Source organism: Mytilus californianus, unplaced genomic scaffold (genome assembly GCF_021869535.1).
Source record: "Mytilus californianus isolate M0D057914Y unplaced genomic scaffold, xbMytCali1.0.p SCAF_20, whole genome shotgun sequence".
Taxonomy (NCBI): Eukaryota; Metazoa; Mollusca; class Bivalvia; order Mytilida; family Mytilidae; genus Mytilus; species Mytilus californianus.
Window position 1 is genome coordinate 1,992,969 of NW_026262669.1, and position 21,652 is coordinate 2,014,620.

A 21,652-nucleotide genomic window follows, 5' to 3' on the forward strand; every position below is an offset into this window, starting at 1 on the left:
CTAGGTCGATACTGCTGCAGGTTGACTATCAGTCCCCGAGGGTATCATTCGCTCAGTAGTCAGTACTTCGGTACTGACATGAGTTACAACAAACCTTTGTAAAATTGTCAGAGTTTAAATTTATAAATTGTTAAGCAACTGAGGTTTCAACTCCCTAAGGCAAAGTTGACCAAGATGGATTTTACTATCATTTTAGATCCCTTAGGTCATATAGCTCTTCAACTGTTTCGGTTCTCATACATCCTTGGCATTCAAATATTCGGCTTCGAACGTTCCTGATGAAAATATATCAATTAAAGAGCTTCGGACGCATGAAATTTATAAAGTGTTGTTTTAATTTTTGCGGATTTCCTCCTTTAAATTCACCTTAGAGTTCGGTATTTTTGTGAATACTTTTTCATCTCTAATTTGCTGTTCATTGATGTCTTTATTAGTTATCGGGTCCAAATCCACGTGAAGGATGCAGGATATATAAGCGGGATGGTGAGATACTTTTGACTTATGTATGATTCTTTTGCCATTAGAAGAATACTGTTGAAATTGTAAAATGTTCGTGACATTAGTTGCATGTGGTTCGTATAGGTATGATATGGTTGACATTGGAAGAGTTAGGTTGACATTGGTAGAATGATAGTGGTATTAGAATGGTACTGTTGAAATTGAAAGGAGGCTATTGACATTAGCAGGATGGTGTTGATATTGTTAGGAGATTGTTGACATTGACAGGATGGTGTTGATAGTAATAGGAGGTTGTTGACATTAACAGGATGGTGTTGATAGTAATAGGAGGTTGTTGACATTAGTAGGATGTGGTTGGCATTGTTCGGAGATTGTTGACAGTTGTAAGATGCGGTTGACATGATTAGGATACGGTTGACATTAGAATTGTGTTGAAATTAGTAGGATGCAGTTGATATTGGTAGGATGATAGTGGCATTAGCTGCATGTGGATAACATTGATAGTATACTGTTGACATTGGTAGGGTCTGGTTGACATTAGTAAGATATGGATGACATAAGAAGTATGTTGTTCACAAAGGTATTAGGTTGTTTCCATTAGTGGAATGTCGACATAAGTAGGATGAGGTTGCAATTGATAAGATGAAATTAGTAGAATATTGTGGACATTCTTAGGATGAGATTGACCTTTATTATGATGTGGTCGACATTGGTAGGATAGAGGTTTCTGATTATTACCCCATTATAAATTAATATAAGAACAAAAATAAATTTGATAAACATTTGTAATCACTAAAATTGCACCATGGCATGGTAACAACTTAAAAAGCATCCCATACAATGAACAGGCTCTCCTGAAATGAACACAACATTGAAAAGAAACAATAAATATGTCTGTAACAATATATAAAAAATTATTAAGTGAAAACTTGTGAGACTTGCAGAGGTTTATCTTTGAATATAAGTCTCTCAGGAAATTACATTGATATTCTAATGAAATGTACATATAAATAAGCCAGAAATGTTCCTATCTCATAGGAAATCCAACTGATCACTATCCCATAATACATTAATATGATAATCAGTATGATAAATGACTAGAAAGAACAAAAAAAGTTTCATTTTTAAGCATAAAACAGAAATTAAATCTCTGACCTTGTCAATCATGTTGATGTTTTAGATTTCATGTAAATGATGTCTCAACCAATAATAAACTTTAACCCTCTCCAAAAGAAAAGAAAAGAAAAGAAAAACAAACAAACAAACAAACAAACAAACAAACAAACAAACAAAACAGTGATTTTCCCACTACAATAAATTGTTCCATTTGACAAAATATGCAAACATCTGTAATTTTTTCTAATTCATGGTTGCAGACTTTGTACATATATAAAAAAATCAGTTTGCTTGGCAAACAAATTAGTCCTTTTTGACTTACCACATAGTCCATATATAATATATTATGGATAATAGAAAAGTAAAAATATATGCAGAAAGGGGTAGATTAATTCAGAGTTTGTAACATAGGAGAGGAAATACATGTTAATTTAAAAATGGAATAACCCCATTATTGCTACATAAATAATACATGTAATAATTATCAAAATGACATGAGTTGTTGTAATAAGCATACCCCCACTTGTCATTCAAAGTATCGGAAAACAAGAAGTAGAGGTCTGACTGATCTGAAAAGTGCTCAAACTTTAAAACTCATCACATTCAATTTTCAAACACAATATGAAGTCATTCTGCTCAAAAGAAAAGTGTAACACATTTTTAATATAAGTTCTTTCTAAACATAGAAAAATTCGAAGAATCGACAAAAAGGAAGAAAGTGCCTGGCAGATCCGAAATATTCAACTTCTTAATGTCCCTGACCAAAGATTAAGCCATTCTGTTCAGTAGTACCTGAGAAAAGTGTGACAGACATATTTGTTAGACTAAGGTCCAGACAAAAATACAGAGAGTCAAATGGACAAACAGACAGACTGAAATATGGACAAGGTGAATGCAATATAAACTCATAGAGTGGGGTATTATACACTTTTAAGTTCATATTCAATTGTAATATTACTAAGAAAAGACTTTTTCTTTCTATTTCAGAAACTTTGAATGCATTTTCTGACCAATTATAGCAGATTGTCCAGTCCAAAATTATAATGCACACCTTTTCTTGATACTGTACAGAAGATATACATGATATAAAAACATATAAAATACATAATTTCATAAATGGGAACTTCAAAATCATATTAAATTTTACACAACTAATATAACACAAAAATAATCAATAATGACATAACATGCATAATATTTAAAAAAAACAGATAGAAGAATATCATAACTATTAGACAACAGTCTCAACACTAGGACCTCTCAAATAACATCCCTCTATAAATAGACCACTCTATAAATAGACCATCTATAAATAGACCATCCTATAAATAGACCATCCTCTTACATAAGATCCTTTTACAGGCATGTGTATGCACATCAAAATTAAATGTTCTATCTTAAATACTCCACCACCAAATGTTAAAACCCTCACAAAAGCTACCCTTTCAATAGCATTATTAAACTGATGTCATTCAAATTAATTCTGTTTCCAGAACCTTAAGTGTTGTAATTGTCAATTAGACACCAAATCTGTCCAATGAATAAATAAGACAGAAACCCAACAACACATTTTGAGGAATTAGATGTTCATTGATTAAAGATCATTAGATTTATGAATTGATTGTTGGTTGCTTAATGTCAAGTCAAGGCAAGATAATAAGCAGTCTCTTAAATTTATCAATATTGGTGCTGTTGGGTTGCTGTTAAATTCTTCAAGGCAGACAACATTAACCATGGAAAATAATTAAACCATAAAACAGTAAGTTTCAGGTTTTTTTTTGTGTAAAGAGTATTTTAAAATGCACTGAACTATCAATAATTTATAAATGATACTCCTATCACTTCTCTTCAGTTAAAACAGCTACATTGTACCATAAAACATTAATTTGAATGATCTTTAAACCAAAGTGATCTATACAAACACAAACAGGTAATTAGGGACGACATTGTTTATCAGACATTTCCTCTTTTCTCTATCCAAACATGCCAAATTCCAAAGTATAATATCCTTTCCTGGTAAATGAATATGAAGGTATAACAATGCTATAACTATGTATGTGAATTTTGTTACACATGTCTTATTCTGGAAAATGACAAAATCACCTTATAAGAGTCAAAACTGATCATGCTCCCAAATTCATAAAAAAAGGTTAATATCAATATCAACAATGGTATCCTTTTTCAAGATACAGACTTTAGAAAGTTCATTTTTAGAAAGAAACCTTGCTAGTATAAAAGAAAAACTATTGGGACAGTATATTTTAGTCCCAAAAAAATAGGTTATTGTTGCTTTTCATAACGTAATTTGTACTTATCTTCTTTGAGCACTTAAAAAACATATGTCTCATCACAGCGTAGAAAAGACTACTCAGTTCCGTTAAGACTAAGGAAAATATTATATTTTGCCTTTGGTATATAAATGCAGAGAGGACAAAGTATCTAGCAATAAAAAATAACAGCTGCACACAACAACCAATCAGGATTAACCATACTCTTAATTCTGAATACCATGTTATCTTCATAAAATGGCTGCACCCATAATATCTAATGGTTGATTGTTACCTTAATATGTATTTCAAACCCATTATGTGTTTATCTATATTATCTTAGAAATAATTCAAATTTGGATTGGGAAAGCAAACGAGAAAAAATAATGCCAAGTATGTTCACCATTGCTCAACCAACAAACTTGAATAATAACTAAAGTCTATACCGTGCATATAATTACTATATGGAAGCTTTGTTTTAAATAATAAAAAGATACCAAACTGGAATTTAATGGTGAGCTGCCTGGGAAACTATCATCATTTTCTTTGTGATGTTTTTCAGATTTAGCAAAACAGTAACATTACCAAGCATTTATCTTAAATCACTAAGAAATACACAACCATTTCTTAAACATGTGAACAGTTCTCAGCTTCTTAATATCGGCTGAATTGCAGTTTTTATCATCCTTCAAATCTCCAATATCTTCCATGACTCCTTTCTTCATATAAACATAACAATAACTCCATATTCAAATTCTCTTCACCTTTATTCAGTTTTGACGTCTTTTCTTTTTGCACAGAGAACAACAACAAGGGAGACAATAAATGCTATTACAGCCAGGACAATCGCTATTATTATCAGGAACTGGTTCCTCTTTGGACTGTTCATTTTCTCCTACAAAAAAAGTTTGTAGATAGGAACACTACAGTGGATTCATTATTCTTCATGGGAGACAACTCTCCACCAGAAACAAAATGATATAGAAATTAACAACTATAGGTTACGTAAGGCCTTCAACAGTGAGAAAAACCCATACCGTATAGGCAGCAATAAAAGGCCACAAAATGACAGATGTAAAACAAATCAAACGAGAAAACTAACAACCTGATTTATGTACAAAACAATAAACAAATAACAAATATGATATACCATGGATACCCATTTTTATGGATTTTGTGGGTATATGTAAACAATGATTGCAAATGTTAAAGGAAGTACAATTTTTCTATTTGCTTGTAAGTAGACTTTGGTAAAACAACAAAATCAAATAATTATGAAAACATTATATTTCCTTGAACCATTACCCACAAAAATAAAAGATTGAACGTTTCTTGTGGTACTAATATTTTATGGATATTTAGGGTATTGCCGAACCAGGAATTAGATTGTTTAGCAAAATACAAATTAACAACAGGCTTGTTTTGTAGCATTTTTCAAAACCATTAAAAAACAAATATCCACAAAATACAAAATCCAAGAAAATTAATGCCTATGAATTAAAAGTATGAGACAAGATAATGTCAGTCAAAAAAGGCAGCCTCATAACTATATTGTTGAAAAAACGTTACAAAATTCTGAGCAAAAAGTTTTTCACAGGTTGTATAGACATGCAATCTAAAGAGTGATTGAAAAACCCATCTGAATCAAACAAGCAGAGAAAAATCTGTTGGGAGAATGGAGTTGTTGACTGCACCACTACAAAAAATTATATTTACCTTCAAACTCATGGCTATTGATTCTGTCAGTTTCTCACTGTAAAATAAAACAGACATGGTTAAAACACAGTGCAGATTCAGGGAAGTAAAGAGCGCATACACGCCTCCACCCTTTTATTGGAAAAGATATAATTAAATTGTCCAAAATATATTTAATATATATTCCTTTTTCGTTTCAGGAATTACACCCCTCTTTTAAAAATGCTGCATCCATCCCTAAAACAAATAAGATATGTCAGCTCTTGAGATGTTACATTATATAAAGCATCGTAACTATTGTATTGGCTGAATGTTGTTTTAATGTCCGATGATTAAAATAATCTATCCAAACAACGGGGAATAACTTCTTGCTATGCTAGGATTCTAGAAAAAGTAAACATATATATTACACCTTCTTTATCTTTAAGAGATGATGGGAAGATCTTTTAAATCGCTGTTAAATTAATTATCAGGGGTGGATCCAGCCATTTTTAAAAGGAGTGGTTCAAACCATATGTCCCCTTTCAAAAGTATTGATAGTAAAAAAAAAGGGGGGTTCCGACAAGATGTCTTCTGTTTTTCTTTGTGAATGTCTTGCTGTATCATTGATGTTCAAACCATATCTCTTTAAATTCTGTTTATTCAAATATTTGAGATTAAGGGATCCTTTATTGTAACCAGGGTTACAAAATAAATGCCATGGAACTTGACTTTTATATTTTCATAACAACTGAACAAAAGCACAGTGATTTAGACATTCCTTTATAGTGATTAACACATTCCATGTAGAAGCCATGGTGACAAATTGAATAAAACAAGAATGTGCCCATAGTACATGGATGCCCCACTCGCACTATCATTTTCTATGTTCAGTGGACCGTGAAATTGGGTTCAAAACTCTAAAAAATTAGAAAGATCATATCATAGGGAACATGTGTACTAACTTTCAAGCTGATTGGACTTCAACTTCATCAAAAACTACCTTGACCAAAAACTTTAACCTGAAGCAGGACAGACGGACTGATGGATGGACGGACGGATAGACGAACTGACGAATAGACGCACAGACCAAAAAACATAATGCCCCTAGGTGGGGCATAAAAACAAGTAAGCAGCTGTTCATCATGAATTTTGACAGAGATTTTATATGGTAATCATGGTGACAAGATAAAGATACTTTACATTTATATGGGTATACTAGAATCTTTTTACAAATTTTTATGCCTGCTGGTTTAATATATACAATCAGAGATTTTGTTTGGTCACAATGGTGACTAGATAATCATACTTACAAGTAAGTTGGTATACTAGGAACTTTGACAGCCTTCACATTTTTATACCAGCTGGTGGCAAACAATTTTAGAGATTTGATATCATAACCATGGTGACTAGATAATCATACTTACAAGTATGTAGGTATACTAGGAACTTTGACAGCCTTCACATTTTTGTACCAGCTGGTGGCAAACAATCTTAAAGATTTGATATCATAGTGGTTTTTGTCATCAGAAAAATACAGGTACATTTTGCCTTGTCTGAAACTAGATAACAAACTATCCATTAAGTAAATAAATCAAACTTAATCATTTTTAAGGTTGAAAACCGTAATGCCCAAACTAAAATATATTTGAAAAAAAAACGGATTAATTCAAGTTGATAGAAAGTCAATCATCTTCTTCTAAAGTATTGGTTAAATAATAAAAGAAGAATGTGTCTGAGGGCATGACACTGCTAGTTTTAAACGAGGCAAACTTAACTTGATTGTGGAAATGAATAAAATTGTAATTTTCCAAGTTATAAAGGGGCATAACTCTAGAATGGTAAGTGACTCACTGACTTAATTCTAACTCTATCTGCAAGTTTTGGTTCTTGGCATTGTGTATGAGTTTCATAAAATTTGCATGATGGCAAACTTAAGTGAGAATGTGTAAACGAAAAAATTTGCAATTTTCCAAGTTATAAAGGGCCATAACTCTAGAATGGTAAGTGACTCACTGCTTTAATTCGAAATCTGTCTGAGAGTTTTGGTTTTTAGTATTTCATAACTTTTGGATGAGGAAAACTTAAGTTCTGAGTGCGGAAACGAACATGGGAGGGATGCAAGGACAGACCGGCTAACAGTAAATGGTAACACTTAATGCCCCCTTAGCCCTTTGGCAGGGCAAGAAAAACTTTTTTGCATCAGAAAACTAACCTTTTTTTCATTTCAGTTAAGCTTTAAAAGTATGTACGTTATCTTCAATTCCTTGAGCTGGGATATTCTCAATATGATGTTCTACTTTCCTGAAATGCTTTCACATTATCTTTTTCACTATCAAGTTAACCAAAAAGAGCTATTTCCCCTTGTCTCATATTGAAAAATCACAATGAAATTCCCTGGAAATTTGGTTATTTGCATCCAACAGCTGTTACATTTTAATCATTTGGTCCACTCATTTTTAAACATTCCAAATGCTTAAGTTCAGTCAATTCTTTACAATACCAACATGTGCAAATATAAAAACATGCATTCATTATTTTAGTATTTTCTTTTACAAAATTTTGCAAATACATTTATTAGATCTCACATTTTTATATATAATCAGTGATTCACAATAATAGATGCACACATTAATTTCTGATTTAACAGTAAATTAGCAGGTGCCCTTTTACAAAGGTTTTATTTTTGTTTATAATTAAAACTCCCCTGTACTCACAAATAAGTAGTAGGACACTCCTTGATACCAAATCTTGTGGCTAGTACTGGGTTTATATCTGTATCAACTTTAGCTACATTCATTCTTTGTTTTAATCTGAAAGATATTTTATATAAATAAGCTTCAAAGATGAGGGTTATCACTTTATTTCAGTTAATTCTACAATTACAATCTATTTTTATTTTTGCAAGTGAATATTATAAGGTTATTGCAACTATAAGCACTGTAATTACTCAATATCTGAAATATTCTGCTGATATGGTAAGATAAAAGAAGAATGTGTCCATGGAGACAGATGCCCTCGCTTGTAAAGATGCAAGAGTCAATGTTCTTATTCAAACCTATTGATGTTTTTAATATGGAAACGGCAAATTCAGCATTTTTTCCATTTATAAGGGACACAACTCTAGAATGGTTAAATTGACGATACCCATATTCAATCTTGATCTTTGTTTGGTGGTTATAAACACTTTTTAAGTTGCATAGCATTTGGTTGAGGCAAACTAAAGATAAATAATGGAAACTAGTTTTGGGACTTACATACGTACAGACGGACAAGCATAAACATTAGGCAACGGGGGCATATAAACCAAGGTAATTTGAATACCATGCATTGCTCATGAGAAATATTGTTGGCATAGAGACATATGTTATTTTCAATCATGATAGTAGTGTAATGCCAATATTGAAATTTAAGACAAAACAGTAACATGTTAGCAATGCAAAAATGAAAAATGGACAAAACTGAGAATACATGGCAAAAAAAAAAAAAATCCTTTATAGAGTAAAACAAGTTAAATTGAAATCCCCAATGCTAATCCCTAATCATAATCCTTAATGATACTCCCTAATGACACTCCCTAAATGATAATCCCTAATGATACTCCCTAATGCTAATCCCTAATGATAATCCCTAATGATACTCCCTAATGATACTCCCTAATGATACTCCCTAAATGATAATCCCTAATGATACTCCCTAATGATACTCCCTAATGATACTCCCTAATGATAATCCCTAAATGATAGTCCCTAAATGATAATCCCTAATGATACTCCCTAATGATACTCCCTAATGATAGTCCCTAAATGATAATCCCTAATGATACTCCCTAATGATACTCCCTAAATGATAATCCCTAAATGATAATCCCTAATGATACTCCCTAATGATACTCCCTAAATGAAACTCCCTAATGATACTCCCTACATGATACTCCCTAAATGATAATCCCTAATGATACTCCCTAATGATACTCCCTAAATGATAATCCCTAATGATACTCCCTAATGATACTCCCTAAATGATAATCCCTAATGATACTCCCTAATGATACTCCCTAAATGATAATCCCTAATGATAATCCCTAATGATACTCCCTAATGATAATCCCTAATGCTAGTCCCTAAATGATAATCCCTAATGTTACTCCCCAATGATAATCCCTAATGATACTCCCTAATGATACTGCCTAATGATAATCCCTAATGATACTCCCTAATGATACTACCTAATGATACTCCCTAATGATAATCCCTAAATGATACTCCCTAATGATAATCCCTAATGATAGTCCCTAAATGATACTCCCTAATGATACTCCCTAATGATACTCCCTAAATGATAATCCCTAATGATACTCCCTAAATGATAATCCCTAATGATACTCCCTAATGATACTCCCTAAATGATAATCCCTAATGATAATCCCTAATGATACTCCCTAATGATACTCCCTAATGATAATCCCTAAATGATAATCTCTAATGATACTCCCTAAATGATAATTCCTAATGATACTCCCTAATGATACTCCCTAAATGAAAATCCCTAAATGATAATCCCTAATGATACTCCCTAATGATAATCCCTAATGATAATCCCTAATGATAGTCCCTAAATGATAATCCCTAATGATACTCCCTAATGATAATTCCTAATGATACTCCCTAATGATACTCCCTAAATGATAACCCCTAATGATACTCCCTCATGATTATTCTTGACTTACTCTATGGCTGCTCCTTCTATTGCAGACAGGTAGCTCTGACAAGCTGAATTGTAACTGGAAAATAAATAAATACAATTACATTACATTTTGGTATCTGAACATAATTTGTTCTCTATAGTAATACATGTGTAGTAGCACTCTTGGTTGGTTAGTATAGAGTCATACGACATACTTCTCAAATCAATACATATACATATTTTGTTCTTTATAAAATTGAGAATAAAAGCGGGGAATGTGTCAAAGAGATAGCAACCCGACCAAAGAGCAGAGAACAGCCCAAGGCCACCAATGGGTAGTAATAGCAGCACTCTTAATTGGTTGGTATAGAGTCAAACAACATACTTCTCAAATCAATAAGATTACAACAATATGAACATATTTTTTTTCCATAGTAATAGCATCACTCTTGATTGGTTGGTGTAGAGTCATATGACATACTTCTCAAACCAATAGGATTACAACAGTATGAACATATTTGTTTCTCTATAGTAATAGCAGCACTCTTGATTGGTTGATGTAGAGTCATATGACATACTTCTCAAATCAATAAGATTACAACAATATGAACATATTTTTTCTCTTTAGTAATAGCAACACTCTTGAGTGGTTGGTGTAGAGTCATATGACATACAACACCAGGGATGTTTCATCTTTCTAGTTCATTCTGGGTAATATTAAAGCAAGAGTGCACACGCTGAAATGTCTCGCCTTCTTTACTAACCATTGATTGTATGTTGATAGTCCTAAATATAAAGCTTTACTACAAGTAACACATAAACTTAACATGATCCAAGAAAATGAGGTCAAGTCAAGGTCAGATAAACCAAACGAGAAATACATGTACACATTACAATCATTCAATAATCCAAACATACTTGACCTATTGCTTATAGTTTCTAAGAAACAGTCTTAACCAAGAAAACTTAACATTGACCAATGAACCATGAAAATGAGGTCAAGGTCAGATGAACCATGCCAGACAGACATGTACACCGTACTATCAATTTATGCATTAAATATAGTTGACCTATTGCTTATAGTATCTAAGAAACAAACTTAACCATGAAAACTTAACATTGACCAATGAACCATGAAAATGAGGTCAAGGTCAGATGATACCTGCCAGACAGACATATACACCTTACAATCCTTCCATACAACAAATATAGTTGATTATAGTTGAAGAAAAACAGACCAAAACACAAAAATTTAACACTGAGAAATGAACCGTGAAAATGAGGTCAAGGTCAAATAAAAACTGCGAGACTGACATGTACATCATAAAATATTTCCATACACCAAATATAGTTGACCTATTGCATATAGTATTAGAAAAAAAGACCAAAACTCAAAAACTTAACTTTGACTACCGAACCATGAAAATGAGGTCAAGGTCAGATGACACCTACCAGTTGGACATGTACACCTTACAATCATTCCATATACCAAATATAGTAGACCTACTGCTTATAGTATCTGATATATGGACTTGACCACGAAAACTTAACCTTGTTCACTGATCCATGAAATGAGGTCGAGGTCAAATGAAAATTGTCTGACGGGCATGAGGACCTTGCAAGGTATGCACATACTAAATATAGTTATCCTATTACTCATAATAAGAAAGAAATTAACATTACAAAAAATGTGGACTTTTTTTTCAAGTAGTCACTGAACCATGAAAATGAGGTCAAGGACAAAGGATGTATGACAGATGGAAACTTCGTAACATAAGGCATCTATATACAAAGTATGAAGCCTCCAGGTCTTCTAGCTTCTAAAAAATGAAGCTTTTAAGAAGTAAGCTAACGCCACCGCCGCCGGATCACTATCCCTATGTCAAGCTTTCTGCGACAAAAACCAGCAAAATGTTGACTGATTTACAATGTCATAAACAATGAATATCAAACAACAGAAAAATGTTGACTGATTTACAATGTCATAAGCAATGAATATCAAACAACAGATAAATGTTGACTGATATACAATGTCATAAACAATGAATATCAAACAACAGATTGATTGATTGATTGTTGGTTGCTTAACGTCCAGTGGCAAATATTTCATGCATGTTCAGGACGAGTACAAATAAACAATAAATACAATAGGTAGGTCCTGTTAAAGAGGCCGTCAGGGATGAAGGTCGGGCAAATTTAGACTGCCACTGGAAAATGAGGGAAAATTGGATAAAGACAGAAATTTTGCCTTGCAACAGGCCACCTACGGACCCCTCCAAGAGTTGTTGCAAGGGTTCTTAACGTACAGAGAGTGTGGCACTCTCTCTACACGAGACATTGGATTTAACGTCCCCATTCTGACAGGACTTGGCTGCCTACTTGATACATCCCGCACAGCCAAACGGACACCCCACTTTGGCAAGGGTATTACTGCTGGTTGGAAGAAGACCTGTAGTGACCATATTTCTATTCCCCAGTCACCCTTGGGGGTTCAAACAACAGAAAAATGTTGACTGATTTACAATGTCATAAACAATGAATTATGATCAAACAACAGAAAAATTTTGACTAATTTACAATGTCATAAACAATGAATATCAAACAGCATAAAAATGTTGACTGATTTATAATGTCATAAACAATGAATATCAAACAACAGAAAATGTCAACTGTTTTACAATGTCATAAACAATGAATATCAAACAACAGAAAAATGTTGACTGATTTACAATGTCATAAACAATGAATATCAAACAACAGAAAAATGTTGACTGATTTATGATGTCCTAAAGAATGAATATCAAACAACAGAAAAATGTTGACTGATTTATAATGTCCTAAAGAATGAATATCAAACAACAGAAAAATGTTGAATTTACCCACAAGTCTTTATATTCTGGTCTAAATTGGTAACAGCTTTTTTAAAAGTGAACTGATAAGGAATGACCAATAAGGAAAGACCAATAAGGAATGACCAATAAGGAATGACCAATAAGGAATGACCAATAAGGAATGACCAATAAGGAAAGACAAGAAGTAGGCTACTACTGACTAAATAATGAAGATAACAACACTGACTGACCCCTTGGATAGAGAGATATGGTAATATAAAGAAGAAAATATTAACTTTAACTGACAGAGTCCATTCAATAATTGGTTTTAAATATCGCAATGGTTAAACTCATAAAATCCAAGAAGAAATTAAGCAGTGGTAAACTGATTAGAGATCCATTTTGATTTTATTGAGAGTTACATCCCTTGATTTATTTTCTTCACTTTCAGCCATTGTTCTGAAATTTTTCACAACATAAAAGATGCAAAAAGACCATCATACAACACTTACAATATAACAAGCCAGTCCCATGTTGTAGCCCAAGTAGACAATCATAAAGTACTTACAATATAACAAGCCAGTCCCCTGTTGTAGCCCCAGCAGACCATCATAAAACTCTTACAATATAACAAGCCAGTCCCCTGTTGTAGCCCCAGCAGACCATCATAAAACATTTACAATATAACAAGCCAGTCCCCTGTTGTAGCCCCAGTAGACCATAATAAAACATTTACAATATAACAAGCCAGTCCCCTGTTGTAGCCCCAGCAGACCATCATAAAACTCTTACAATATAACAAGCCAGTCCCCTGTTGTAGCCCCAGCAGACCATCATAAAACTCTTTATACAATATAACAAGCCAGTCTCCTGTTGTAGCCCCAGTAGACCATCATAAAACTCTTACAATATAACAAGCCAGTCCCCTGTTGTAGCCCCAGCAGACCATCATAAAACTCTTACAATATAACAAGCCAGTCCCCTGTTGTAGCCCCAGCAGACCATCATAAAACTCTTACAATATAACAAGCCAGTCCCCTGTTGTAGCCCCAGTAGACCATCATAAAACACTTACAATATAACAAGCCAGTCTCTTGTTGCAGCCCTAGATGACCATCACAAACCACTTACAATATAACAAGCCAGTCCCCTGTTGTAGCCCCAGCAGACCATCATAAAACTCTTACAATATAACAAGCCAGTCCCCTGTTGTAGCCCCAGTAGACCATCATAAAACACTTACAATATAACAAGCCAGTCTCCTGTTGCAGCCCCAGTAGACCATCATACAATACTTACAATATAACAAGCCAGTCCCCTGTTGAAGCCCCAGCAGACCATCATAAAACACTTACAATATAACAAGCCAGTCCCCTGTTGTAGCCCCAGTAGACCATCATAAAACTCTTACAATATAACAAGCCAGTCCCCTGTTGTAGCCCAAGTAGACCATCATAAAACACTTACAATATAAAAAGCCAGTCTCTTGTTGCAGCCCTAGATGACCATCACAAACCACTTACATTATAACAAGCCAGTCTCTTGTTGCAGCCCCAGTTGACCATCATAAAAACACTTCCAATATAACAAGCCAGTCTCCTGTTGTAGCCCAGTAGACCATCATAAAACATTTACAATATAACAAGCCAGTCCCCTGTTGTAGCCCCAGTAGACCACCATACAATACTTACAATATAACAAGCCAGTCCCCTATTGTAGCCCCAGTAGACCATCATAAATTACTTACAATATATCATTTCAGTCCCCTGTTGTAGCCCCAGTAGACCATCATAAAATACTTACAATATATCAAGTAAGTCCCCTGTTGTAGCCCTAGTAGACCATAATAAAACACTTACAATATAACAAGCCAGTCCCCTGTTGTAGCACCAGTAGAAGCCTGTGTCAGATGCTCAAATGAGTCCTCATACAGGGTCTGTGTGGCAATAGTTTTAGCATTATCCAACCAGACTGTTACATCTTCCCACAGTATAACTCTTGTGTCCTCAGGAACTAAAATAATACAATGTATTCAAGGATGTGTGAAAATATACTTGTTCTTTTGTAACATTCATTTCTAGCCATGCATTTCATTAATTTCAAATGGAAAAATTTGAGACAATTTTCCCCCAAAATTCTTTTTTTTTTTATTTATTTATAATCAATGCAAGTTTTTTTGTAAATCTATTTTTACTCTTTTGACACTTACAACCATGTCACATTTAAATGTGTCTGAACCAAGTAAGGAACCTCCTATATCTCACATCTTCGCTAGCCAATGGTTACTATCCAGTCCCCTCCTCTCCACCCTTGGCGGATTAAAATAGAATTTCGGATCCAAGAGGTAATGATATTCATTGGTCGCAGTTGTAACTGGCTGCATCCAATCAAAAAGCACCTTTAAGATGATCACGTACAAATGTAGAAAATGTAAATAACCAATTGCCACGTGCTGATTGTGCAACAAGTCTTTACCCCCAAAACATAGGACAATATTTAGTGACAATTTTAAAGTTCTTAACCAACTAATTGGAGTTCCTTGGTATGTTTCTAGTGCAAATGTTGGAATGTCAACGTATATTTTCGGTTTCTGCTTCACGAAATTTGTAAAAACTAGACACAATCATTTTTACACCTCCACACTGAAGACAGTTCAAGTGCTGCCATTGGTTAAGAATGATGTAGTCGGAATGGGTATGACTTTTATCTACCGTAGATGGCGCAGCATTGTAATCACAAATGTTGGCTTAATCTGTCAAGGGTTTAGAGGAGGGGACTTGATCGTAACCCTTGGCTAGCAAAGATGATATCTCAATGTTTTTCTCAATGAACAATATTTGGTAATGATGGCAGATCTTTTACAGTTTCCTGCTGTTCACATCTTGTCTAAAATCACCAGTACTTTTACAGCTTGATATGTGGCTGTTTCATTGAAAAGCTGCCTGTGTCAACACAACTGTCTCACTACTTAAATCATGTTAATGATGGAGTTCACACGATTCCCATTGGTTTATATTTGGTTTGTATATGTATTCAAAATGGATTTACAAGATTTGAACATCTGTGAACTACTTTTTGTCTTTTATTCATTAATATATAAGCCAGATAACTCCGACTCATAACCTACTTTCATACAATACTGGACTGGCCTTTCTAAAGAATATAAGTTGTGGGATTGTATGTACACCATACTTAACTGCAGTACCAGGATCGTCACATTTCACTTTTACTATATCTGTAATAGAAGAAAAAAATTCAGGGATGTAACTTTCTAAGGTTGCAGTAAGTAACCACTACTAAAAAGGGCTGTACTAGGGTCGCCACATTTCACTTTTACTATATCTGTAATAGAATAAAAAACATTCAGATGTGTCACATTCTAACTAAGGTTGCAGTAAGTAACCACTGCAAAAAAGGCCTGTACTAGAATCATCACAGTTAACTTTTACTGCATCTGCGTGAACACAGAAATAACTGCATTTCATTGTCTTATTATTGCTGATCTTGATTGTCTCCCTTAAAAAAAGTTCAAAATTTGGAGACAACACATTTTTATTATACATTTTCACAAAATTTTGTTTTATGGTTGTTTTTATGATCACGTTTATACCATTGGGACTAGAGGTCAAAATGATGAAGTGACTAGTTGGTAGGTATGATGTTGACTTGACTTTTTTTATCTTTGGTTATTTCTGTCTCATTGACTTATACAATTTATTCACAATACATGTAATATGAGGGACTGGAATAACAACAACACCCAAAGATTAATTAAGGTGGTACCTAACACTACAGGGAGATAACTCTTTAAAATCAGCTAAACGTTTTAATTACGTTGTATTGTTAAGGAAATATTAAGCTTCTCAATGATTAAAATTAGTGTTTGTCAAACTGCTATATATCCAATGAAATTTTTCCGAGAAAGTGATAGGTTCAAGTTCTTTGAAATTTTTATATTTTTTTCAAAGGGTCAAAGTAAGTATTTTGTAAACATTTTATGAAAATTAAACGAGCCAAATTAATTTTAGTCAAGGTGTTGGGTACCACCTTAAATTATATAAATAGGATAAACAAAACTACAGGTCCATAGGACACCATGGGGCCCCTCTAATACTATCTTGGATAAACAAAACTACAGGTCCATAGGACACCATGCCCCTCTAATACTATCTTGGATAAACAAAGATACAGGTCCATAGGACACCATGCCCCTCTAATACTATCTTGGATAAACAAAACTACAGGTCCATAGGACACCATGCCCCTCTAATACTATCTTGGATAAACAAAACTACAGGTCCATAGGACACCATGCCCCTCTAATACTATCTTGGATAAACAAAACTACAGGTCCATAGGACACCATGCCCCTCTAATACTATCTTACTTTACTGTTCATTGAACCATGAAATGTTGGACAAATTCCTCAAAACCCAAACCTAAACCTAATTCAGGATGGACGGATTGAGGGACCAACAGACAGACAGACAGACAGAAGCACAGATTGGTAAAACATCATTGCCTTTACTATCATATCCAGAGTATAAAAATAAATTGCAGTAAATTATATTTGATGATTTGTTCCTGGCTTCGTGGAAATGACACTGTCACAAGTATATTTATCATAAATTAATTTCCATTTCTTATGTATAAGACCAGGGTACAGTTATTTTGTTTGAAAGACAAAACAGAAAGACAAATATTCTTACTGTGACCATAATTGCTAACATCCATGTCATAAATAGTTTTCTCATTGTCAATCATACCACATCTTCTTATTTCAAATTATGTATATATAATATAACTTACCCTGACCAGTCTCATTGTCAATCATACCACATTTCCTTATTTCATATTATGTATCATATAACTAACCCTGACCAGACATTTCTAATGTATGTATCATATAACATACCCTGATCAAACATTTCTGGTGTTTGTACTTTTTCTATTTCTTTTTCAGCATCAGCACATCTTGTACAAGTATCTGTATCATAATCTGAAAAAAAAGATTGAATTCATAAGACAGAGTAACAGGTAGATCACTAGACTTAAAGTCATTACTTTATATTCAGCAGCAAGCCTGGAACTTCTATAGATTGATTGGTACTCCGGCCCGTAGCAAGGAATTTCAAGGGGGGTTGTTACATCGACTCGCAACAAACAAACTTCGGCCTGGTATTTAACACCACTTTCAGCACTATTAGCTTTTTCTTGGCAGTCAGTTTTTATTTGTGGATGAAGCTAAAGTGACCACAGAGAACCACTGTCCTTTGGCATGAAAAACTGACAATCCTAGTCAATTAAGATTGGAGTTGAGTGCACCTGCCATGTGCAAGATAGTGTTGACAGGCTAGTGATACAGTAGTTTAACTACTTAGACCCCTTGGTCAAAGGGCCCTGAAACCTACTATGACATCAGAGATTTATTAAGAAATAAAGTGTCCAAAACTAGATGATATCAGACACCTGAGGGTAAGTTTTTCTGTCTCTTAAAATGCTACTTAGAAATAATAAGAATTTGGCCTTACTGTCATAAAAATTTCAGGTACCATTATCGTGCACAAATTTTGTACTCTGAGTACTGAGTAAAGTTTTATGACCGAGAACCCTGACCTCAGGATGTTTGAGATTTTAAAGTCTTGATTGTTTTTTTGTTTTTTTTCACCTTTAAAAAACAATAATATATGATTTCAAAGAGGCCACAGATTCAAAAAGTTAAAATCTCATGGAAAAAAGGCATGTACACTGTCTCGTTCTGATATTTGGCTGAGACAGAAATCTTTCAGTCCACAGCAAAAGATAATTACAGACCAGGCAATGACGGGGGTAAGAAAAATAGTAAAAAACAAATATTGATGGTGAGAAAAATTATTGTTGAAAACTCCATACTTCATGGCCACAGATAATGCTGGAAGAATAATAGAAATCAACGTGACCATAGAAAAAAAAATAACTATACAATCAACAGTTTACTACAGTTTACTGCATGTAGAAAACTAAAGATAGAGCAGTACAAACCATGCCATAAACCAAAAGGGAGAAGAAATAAAGTTCATAATAAACAAAACCAAAGTTTACTGCATGCAGAAAACTAAAGATAGAGCAGTACAAACCCTACCAAAAACCAAAAGGGAGAACAATTAAAGTTCATAATAAACAAAACCAAACACAATTTTTTATTCTATCCATAAAGCACTTTAACCATGTACATACTTGACAATGAAGAACAAATGTAAATCATGACTGTCTCAAGTGACCAACACTAGTCTACTAACTAAACATATTAACAATTTTGTTTTTAGTCAGTTTTAATCATACTGGCCAGAATTTTCAACATGTTGAATTATAGGGTGCCTCTATATATAAAGTGCAAAAAAAAAACCTAAAACAAACAAACCAAAACAAAACTAGACAAAACAAAACAAAAAAAAATCAAACCAAAAACAAAAACAAAAACAAAAACAAAACAAAAAACAAAACAAAAAGGAATGGAAGAAAAAACTAAATGAAAAGGAATCAGCGAAATGAAAAGAAATAAAACAAAATTGTTAAAAGGGGCAAAAGCAAATACAAATTAATCAAAATATTAGTTTTATGATAATGACATATTATTTTACTTTCAACAGTGTTGACTTTACCTTGGAATACCAGGTCAACGTCAATAAACATAACCTAGATTTGCTTCATTCATGTAAAATACATCAGACTAACTGATGCGAAGTGATGCCAGGGTCTGAATTCAAAAGGTTTTTGAAAATCAAAGACCACCTTTCTTGATCAGGTCATGTTTTTATACTATATATGAATCAAATGAGGATTGTTCTATAAAGGATCTTCCTTGCTTTATTAATAATTGCAGAATTATATAGGTTCACTGTGTGGTTTCAAAAGAGGAAAATTTGGAAAATAAGCCAATTAGAATAAAAATGTATGTGTCTGGCATGGCCGTGTGTTTCATTAGATCAAAATAAATGAAAACTGCTTGTCAAAACAATCATGTGTTTTGTGAGTTTGGTAATTATTGGCTGAAACAAGTTTCCAGAGATGAAAGTGTGTAACATCTTCCCCATACAGACAGACAGATGGGGGGGGGGGTCGTCAGAAGTCAAGTTATTACAATAGCTCATATAGCCCTTATGGCCAAATTCACTAATAAAATTTGAAACAGTTATATATGAAATCCTTAGATGACAGCATAATTTAATAGGACAACCACATCACCATAATACACAATGATGCACAAAGATTTGTTTTTCAAAATCTTAGTTTCTTATATATATGGTTTAGCACTTTATATACATGATATAAGCATGCTGCTTTAAGGATCGAGTATTGCCTGCAAGAAGAAGCAAACAGCAAAAATTTAAACCTACATACAAGCTGCAGAACCATAGCGCTTAGGATCCTTATTATACTTTTTCGACAATTTGCTGACCAGATCTATAATTGCAAATTGTAAAAAAATATTACAAGGACCAGGAGAGTACAGGCACTTGTTTCTATCCATGGGAAGTTTGACTATCCATATATATAATAGAAGATATTGGTAGTCGACCTTCCCATGGAAAGAAACAAGTGCCTGTGCATGAGAGCTACTGTTTCGCAACTATCTACATACCAGAACACCTATTTATAATTTAGGCTATTAAGGTTCATCATAACAAATGGACAAAAATGGCCGTATTTACACCCCAAAAACTACTCCGAGTACAGACTTACCTGTCCAGTTGGAAAAATTTTAAGGCCTGGAATCCAATAGATATATATAAAAGGTAAATGCATTTTGTGTTTCAGAAAGATATAATCTTTTTTGGATTTTGATGGGCATTTTTTTTCCTTTCTGCAAAAGGTGTAAAAATAAACAAACACCTGAATTGCTTTGATACTGTCCACTCAGTTAAACCCTTTAACTCACCTATAGTTGTGTAGATATCTATTGTTTGTCTATTGTCTATGTCAATCAAGGACAATCAATACTTTTTACCTGAGAGGGAGCATCTCAAAGTTGTATCCGCAGGAATGAAAAAAATGCCCATCAAAATCCAAAAAAGATTTTATCTTTCTGACACTCAAAATGCATTTAACTTTTATATATCTAGTGGATGCCAGGCATTAAAACTTTTCCAACTGCACAGGTTAGTCTGCACTCAGAGCAATTTTTGAGGTGGAAATACAGCCATTTTTGTCCATTTGTTATGATGAACCTTAACACTAACAGTTAAAGCCAATAAAGGGGGAAATCAGATATTGACAGCCACTAATTTTTTGGTGATTTGAGATAGAAAGAAGGAAATCTGTTTTCTGTCGTTACAGTTTTCTTTAATCAATGGTTTTAAAAGATATATCAAATAGTGTGTAATGTAAAGAAATCATGTTGAACACTGACACCAGTATGGGAAATTTTTATGTCTTACAGAACAGAACTAGGACATATTTTTCCTTTTCTATCGTTTCACGGAACTCTTCTGTAGTAACTTGTTTCACTTGAGAAGAATAAATGACATGACAAAGTGAAGCAACAAAAAATAACAGCAAAAGACTTCTAAACGTGTCACACATTGTCTGAATTGGAGGTAAGCGACACCGGCCTTTTTTCTGTGTACTAAGCGGCAAATG

At 33.6% G+C, this 21,652-nt stretch overlaps 1 protein-coding gene across 1 annotated transcript; it reads right to left on the reverse strand.

Moving 5' to 3' along the window:
• Positions 1-1,230: 1,230 nt before the first annotated feature.
• LOC127731691 (uncharacterized) lies at positions 1,231-21,649 on the reverse strand. Its single transcript, XM_052240477.1, has 9 exons — positions 21,451-21,649; positions 17,949-18,032; positions 16,161-16,268; positions 14,893-15,046; positions 10,246-10,299; positions 8,234-8,329; positions 6,944-7,078; positions 5,559-5,595; positions 1,231-4,737 (listed from the first exon to the last, which is right to left on the reverse strand). The coding sequence occupies exons 1-9, from the start codon at positions 21,593-21,595 to the stop codon at positions 4,609-4,611; spliced, it is 942 nt and encodes a 313-aa protein (XP_052096437.1). The 5' UTR covers positions 21,596-21,649; the 3' UTR covers positions 1,231-4,608.
• Positions 21,650-21,652: the final 3 nt, after the last annotated feature.